This window comes from Oratosquilla oratoria, chromosome 26, assembly GCF_046742065.1.
Source record: "Oratosquilla oratoria isolate Oo_2021 chromosome 26, ASM4674206v1, whole genome shotgun sequence".
NCBI lineage: Eukaryota > Metazoa > Arthropoda > Malacostraca > Stomatopoda > Squillidae > Oratosquilla > Oratosquilla oratoria.
Genome location: NC_134802.1, coordinates 23,191,749 through 23,199,248, shown reverse-complemented (window position 1 = coordinate 23,199,248; position 7,500 = coordinate 23,191,749). Strand labels below are relative to the sequence as shown.

The following is a 7,500-nucleotide window of genomic DNA, read 5'->3' as shown; positions in this document are numbered from 1 at the left end:
GTTGTGTAGTTGGGTAAGAGTTTTGATTTTCACTTGTGAGCATGGGGGTGCATGTGTGTGTGGGGGGGATTGTTTACAGCAGTCCCCCGACTGGGGAGGAGCAGACGAGGTTGGCTGCGAGGACGAGGAGATCGGCTTTGGAGGAGGAGTCCGCAACGAGCCGTTCGAGGGCTGTGGCAGGGTCATTGAAGGTTGTCCTTAGGGGCCGGAAGTGGGCTTCCATTGCGGGGCACAAGAAGAGGCAGTGCGTGAAAGATACTTCCGCGCCACAGGTGCAGCGGGAAGTGGTATATTTGGTCCGCCAGTGATTCACCCGTATCCTGCTGACCGTTGCCGCAATGTACGGGGGTAGAGAGGAGAAGGTAGGGTGGGTCGGTCCAAGGCAGGTCCTGAGGGGCCATCCTCGTTCGACAGCGGTAGAGTGGTACTCCGATTTCCAGAGGTCCCAGGCAGCGCGGTCAATTTTGCTAAAGAAGTCATGTGCAGAGGGTTGGATTGGGGTGACTTTGCTGTTAGGCAATGTGGCACCTGTTTTGGCAGTTTTATCTGCCATCTCATTGCCAAGGAGGCCCACGTGCGAGGGGACCCATTGGAATCGGAAGTGGACTCTCGCCCTGCCGGCCTCCGTTAGAAGGCACAGGACGTCGTTAAGGATGGCGGGGCGTGACGCACAGCTCCCATTCTGGATAGCTATCAGACTGGATTTCGAGTCTGATAGCACCGTTACCTGCACTGGCGGGTGGGGGAGGGTGAGTACTGTTCGCACTGCCTCTCTGATGGCGACGAGCTCAGCCGTGAGGATGGTGGTGGGGGTTAGTTTCACTGGGTAAGCTTCCTTTGTGTTGTGCAGGTAGATGCCCGCTCCTGAGCGCCCATCTTCGAGCACTGATCCGTCTGTATATATCAGCAGGTCGTCACGGTATTTGAGCGCAATCTGCTCCCTTGCTCGCGCTGCAAGCGTGTGTGGGTCGTCTCGACGGCTAACCCCGGGAAGGTTAAGCTCCACCTCAGGAGGGGTGAGGGCCCACGGAGGGAAGGGGTCCACCTGGCATTGGGCAATCCTTCGGCGCTGGCCGGGTTGGATTTTGGCCTTCTTGCAGATGTCCCTTACTGTAACGGGAAGGCCGTGAACGGGAACGGGGGTAGAGGCTGAGTTCCAGCTCTCATCCATCTCTTCGTCTGTGGAGTTGGGTACCCTTGCAGAGCTGAATAGTTATGTACAGGCATCCTTCTTCAGGCAGTGCCAGAGTGGTAGGAGGCCGGCTTCATTGTAGACTTGGGCCTGGGGAATTGACTTTGCTAGTCCTAACCCTAGGCGGAGCGCTTGGCACTCTACCCGAGCCATTCTTTGCACGGCCGTCAGAGGGAGGTCGTGGGGGGCGAGGGCGCCGAAGAGAAGGCGGGAACGCACGAGGCTCTGAATGATGGGAATCAGAGTTTCCCTGCGTTGGCCCCATTTCTCCCGACGGATGACTCTGACAAGATTGAGCGCCCGTCTGGCACTGAGGCAGACTTGGCTCAGGTGCTCGTTCCAAAGGCCGTCCCGCTGGAAGGTGACCCCCAGGTAGCGGACGGAGGCAGCGGGTTTCACAGCAGTACCGCAGACCGTGATTTGATTCCAGTCCGGATACTGACCTGCGTTGTAATCCTTGCTGTGCACCGGCATGTATACCGTTTTGGTCCAGGAGAGGGTGAATCCAAGATCCATAAGGTGGTTCACGACCACGTCCACTTGCTCTTGAAATACCTTTACCTCCGCCCGATGGTTTGCCGAGTTCTTCTTTGGCCGTCGGTACCTAGACTTTCTCCAGAGGGCTTTGTCTACATATCTGAACCAATTATATATGTAGACGATGTTTTGTGTTTCTAGCCTAATAACCTATTTATTGATTATTTCTTTGTTAATCTAAATTCACTGGTACCCTCCATTAACTTCACTCTTGAGATAGAAAATAACAACAGTTTGAGCTTTTTAGATGTTGAAATAATTAGAGATAATGGTACTCTGAAAACAAACGTCTATAGAAAACCTACCAATATTCTTTCCTATGTTCATTTTTATTCCAATCACCACATCAATGTGAAAAGATCAGTTTTTATTTCCATGTATTTGAGAGCTTACAGGATTTCAGATCCTGAATTAATGACGATGAATTTAGAACTATCCGGAATATTGGGGAAAAGTTAAAATATCTTACTCATATTCTTAATCTATGTCACAACACCGCCAAGAAACGCTTTCACAAAACTTGCAATCAAGAACAAAGAAACCATAAACAACTTAATACACTTGTTCTTCCTTTTCATGAAAATTTTCTTAGTATTGTTAACCTACTCAAAAAATTGGATATCAAAGTAGCTTTTAAATATGACCACACCATTAAGAAAACACAAGTCAATAACAGCCCTCCTAACAACAAAGGTGTGGCCTATAAAATATTTTGCCAAGATTGTAATAAATTTTATATTGGACAAACTGGGAAAAACTTGGAAACAAGGATTTCCCAACATAAATATAGTGTGAGATCTGCCCAGGAAAATAATGCGTTATTCCAACATAAAGCATTATACAACCATCATATTGATTGATCTAAGGCAACAATTTTAGCTAAAGGAAAAAGCCTACAAGAAAGAAATATAATAGAATCCTGCTTAATATCAGGCACGTTTGACAAAAATATAAACTTAAGCTATGATCATTTTAAATGTGATAAATCGGTAACCCACATGGTCACCGAGATCTTTCCGCCAGATTGAGCCTTATATGTTGGTCAGGTCGATAGGGGTAAGGTCATTCCCCCCTCCTCACATTGTATTGTCTCCCCCCTTCCAACCTATGGTTGAACCTGATACTTATATTTAAACCCAACTCTGTATCTCTGTCATTTAGTCTGAAGATGTAATATACGAAAGTACTTACTGTCTACAAGTTTCCTTTCTCCTGTATATGTATGTATATATATATATATATATATATATATATATATATATATAAATATATATATATATATATATGTGTGTGTGTGTGTGTGTGTGTGTGTGTGTGTGTGTGTGTGTGTGTGTGTGTGTGTGTGTGTGTGTGTGTGTGTGTGTGTGTGTGTGTGTGTGTGTGGGTGTGTGTGTGTGTGTGTGTGTCTGTGTGTGTGTGTGTGTGTGTGTGTGTGTGTGTGTGTGTGTGTGTGTGTGTGTGTGTGTGTGTGTGTGTGTGTGTGTGTGTGTGTGTGTGTGTGTGTGTGTGTGTGTGTGTGCGTGTGTGTGTGTGTGTGTGTGTGTGTGTATACTTTATATATATATATATATATATATGTATATAAATATATATATATATACATATATAAATATATATATATATACATATAAATATATATATATATATATATATATATAAATATATATATATATATATAGAGAGAGAGAGAGAGAGAGAGAGAGAGAGAGAGAGAGAGAGAGAGAGAGAGAGAGAGAGAGAGAGAGAGAGAGAGAGAGAGAGAGAGAGAGAGAGAGAGAGAGAGAGAGAGAGAGAGAGAGAGAGAGAGAGAGAGAGAGAGAGAGAGGGTGTATATGGGCAGGAGAGTTTCTCTTATGAATACTTCGTTGAATCATTTAACTTGGTGACTTATTAGAAGACAAAAAAAAAAAAAAACCTACTCAAGAACTCTCAGCAAGAGAGAAACTTCAGAAATCACATGTCCTCTATAGGTTCAAATGTACCCGAGGGAACTATGGAGCCTCTCCTCCACCTATACTGGTATGAAGACAATAAGGTTATCCCGTCGTCTTTCATATTACCTTACATCAAGAGCCCCGAAAAACACGTAAGAAGAGAACATGGCATCGCCTTAACAAGAAACATTCCAGAAGAAATCACCGAGATTTCCAATCTTAGAAGCATTATTATTATATATTAAAGAATTGAGCCCAAACCTAAATAAACAAGCAGAGGTTCTGAAGGCCTTCCCAAGCATAAGACAAATCTCCATAAACCCAAGCGTGCGACAAAACACCAAAAACCCAATTATGCAGCAAAACACCTCAGATAAAGACAAGAATGTGACAAAACGTCACAAAACGAGGTCGGAGGCGCTCCCAAGCAAGCGACAAGGCGTCACTAAACGAGTACGGAGACGCCCAGGTGACCTCCCACAGTGGAGAGCAAAGTACGAACAAACATATAAAATGAAATACCGTCACACCATTCCACCCTAAATTGTCATCTGCCATACACCTGCTTTCAAAAAAGAATAAGACTACAGTAAAGCACATGGAAAATACCTTTAAGAAAATAGGCGCACAATTAGCAACGACTTTCAACAAAGTATATATACAGTATATGTATATACATATATATGTATTTGTACTACGACTATCCCTCCTTTATGCTGTTTCCTTGAAACTGTCTTTTACCACTTCTTTGAATAAACCTTTTCTTTTCCCTGTGTCCCCTGTTGTACGGGGAAGGAAGAATTCTGCCTCCGTGATTCCCATGCGAGTCGTAAAAGGCGACAAAGTGGGACAGAGTGATGAGAATAGGTATCCTGCCTTCTTTATACTCACCCTACGAGAAGTCAAAGCACGGGTGCGTGCCTTGGATGGTAACTTCCCTTATAAAGGGGAAGAGTCCCTTGGTATGTAGATAGCTCTGCCGCCGGGCTATTTCGTTCATTTCCGTGGTACCCCCAACGAAGGTGTTGACACGTGACGAGAATGGGAAATATTTATTGCGAAAAGAAATCCTGAGCTGAAACGTTTAGTCCTCCCCGTGGATGAGACCTTTATCCTCCTAGCCCTTGAGGATACGTCCCACACACACCCCATCCCACTCCCTGGAGGAGACTGCAGCCAAATCAAGACTGAAAGGGGCTAATCTCGATGACATTTGGTCTGAAACGTAGCACAGGCGTCACTGACAGGAGACATAACTTTCCTATCTTACAGTTTACGTGAATGTAAATTTTTTTTTTAAAACATCACTTTTGAGTCATAAAAGGTCGAGACTTACAAATTAACAGATTCAGAAATAAGGTCAACATTCACTTCAAAGTCAGTTAAGAAGACTCACTTTAGTATCTGGCGAAATAGTTAAGTAAGTTCAAAAATCACTTTAGAGACTGAGGTGAGGAGGGTCTGTGCCTCTGAACAAGAGTGAACAGCTTTGAGCAGTTAATTACGATGATGAAGTAAAAGTTTCACTTGATCACATAAGCAAAGAAAGTTCAAAGTCTAAGCATCCTTCATGATATAAAGAATAACAGTATCATGCTTAGCAGAAGAGAAGAAAAAATATTCATATTGCAGTCCAGGAAAGAGCAATGACCGTCTACAAGAGCAGCTATGAAATGGCTACACATGGACTATTTTTACTGAAGAACAGAGAAGGAAAGAGGTCGTGCGAAGGTAAGCTGTACATTATCAAAAGCTTTGTGAATGGATGTTTTCGTTGTGTGGTTGATATATATATATATACGTAGACATGTGTTTGCACGCTGAAAGCGTAAAAAGAATCGTGCTGGTCTGGCATTCATTTAGTTGAGGGTTCGAATCCCGCGGTCCTCTCTGATTCCCAGCAGTGACTGTTACCTGCCCACAACAGTCCTTACATAAAATAAGGCAAGATGACGACTTCGGCCGTAGCTACACGCCTCCAGGCGTAGGACAATCACCTTCGCCTATATGGATTTCTTACTGCATGTGCACACCTATGTATGTGGTTCTTTTATACACCTAAGGACTCGTATCTGCATAGCATGTTAATTTTTGCTCTAGATAGGCTTCTGAGACCGCTAAAAGGAAATCATGCAAAGACTACGCTATTAAAGAAGTTGGTTTATTTATTTACAAAGATGGTTTCGATGCCATGGAGGTGGCCTCCAGGGACTACCGAGGTCTCCCTGGCGACCGACACTTCTGAATTTGCTCTCCACTTCGAGGGGTCTCGACCACTTCGGTCTCCCCCCACTCTCCAAGGTCCTCCTCCTCCTCCTCGTCCTTCTTAGGCGACGATGGCGGCGCCAGCGTATCCGGCGTATCCGGCGTATCCGACGGGGGCGGCGACGGGGACGGCGACGGGGTGTGGGACGGGGACGCGGACTGGGTGGGGCACGCCGACGGGGGTGGGCACGGAGTAGTGGACGGGCACGTCGTAGGGCTCGGGCACGTACTTGTGGTGGATTGGGGTCACCTCCTGGGTCTTGAAGACGGGCTTGGGCACGCCAACGTCGTAGCTCTTCTCGTTGATCTTGAGCTCGTGGTGGACTTCGGTGACCTGGGGAGTGAAGGTGTACGAGCCGCGGCTCAGGGCCTTGACGGGCTTGTAGCTGACCAGCTCCTCCTGTGCTGGGAGCTCACCGTCGGGTACTGGGGCGGGGATGTCCAGGTTGACGTTGCTGTAGGTGATGGCGGCGGGGGCGGCCACGCCGGCGTGCAGGAGGGGGGCACCCAGACCCAGAGGGTGGCCGACGATGGCCGTGGCGGCCATGGTCGAGGCCACGACGAAAGGCAACAAACACTGCAAAAAGAGAGAGAGACAAAATTGAAAATGCTGTAGATTCGTTCGAGACCCGGCTGTGCTGGTGAAAACAAACAAAAGGAATTAATGTAACGAAGGAAAAGAGCTCATTCACAGAGGCGCTGCGACTGAATAAAGCCTTGACTACTAGTGCTCCACCAAGGGTCCCTGGAACCCAGCGCAAGCGTCTCCGGATATTTTCCAGGGTTCTCCACAGATCGAGGACGAGCTGTGTCTGGCTGGCGCCAGGCGATTTTATTCAGCGGTCAAGGGAGCCTCCCAGAGGCTTGGGAACAGAATTCCATAAACAGGTGTCCACGAGGAAAAGAGGCAGAGAGCCGCTGGCTGGAGTCTGGGGACGGGACTTAGGGCGTTGGCGACGGACTCACCTCCCGCTCTGCATCCAGATTGCACTGTTGCTCGTCCTCCTCATCTACTCCCTGGGAGGGACGGCCCCGACCCCAGGTGCCACTTGAAGGGCCCCCGGAGTCATCCTCTGGGGCGTCCCGTTGAGGTGTACGCGAGGAATGCTCCGAGAGCGAGGATGGAGTTGGGAGGGTGGGGGTACAGTGAGTTGCGGCGGGGAGATTTCCTCGGGACCGCCTCCCCATTAACCTGGTTGACACTGGGCTCTTCTCCAAAACGATTGAATGCAGTGTTGCCATTTCCTGATCCATTTCAGTGAGGAGAGAGCAGTCCTGTCTCGAGATATTTCTTTTTCCGTTGTTCGTCGTTTCTTAACAAGGGTAAGTTTGCTTGAAGTTCAATAGATTAACCTGATCGACTCCTCCTGTTACCCTGAGTTCGATAGAAGGAGCGACCAGGGTGGACTCCGGATTTGCCGACGACGATGGCCGAAGTCGATATCTCCAGTGCATCACATGACGGCGGCGCCAACGATCGCCACCAACGGCAACGACACTGCTACGGCCGAAGAGCTCCCCGAACTGCCGCGATGCAGTTGTCGTTGTCGTCGTCGTCGTCGTCCTCGTCGT

At 47.5% G+C, this 7,500-nt stretch overlaps 1 protein-coding gene across 1 annotated transcript; it reads right to left on the bottom strand.

Annotated features, from left to right (window-relative positions):
- Positions 1-5,974: 5,974 nt before the first annotated feature.
- Positions 5,975-6,498, bottom strand: LOC143039196 (uncharacterized). Its single transcript, XM_076209053.1, has one exon. It carries the CDS (start codon positions 6,473-6,475, stop codon positions 5,990-5,992), a length of 486 nt encoding a protein of 161 aa, XP_076065168.1. The 5' UTR covers positions 6,476-6,498; the 3' UTR covers positions 5,975-5,989.
- Between the last annotated feature and the right edge of the window lie 1,002 nt (positions 6,499-7,500).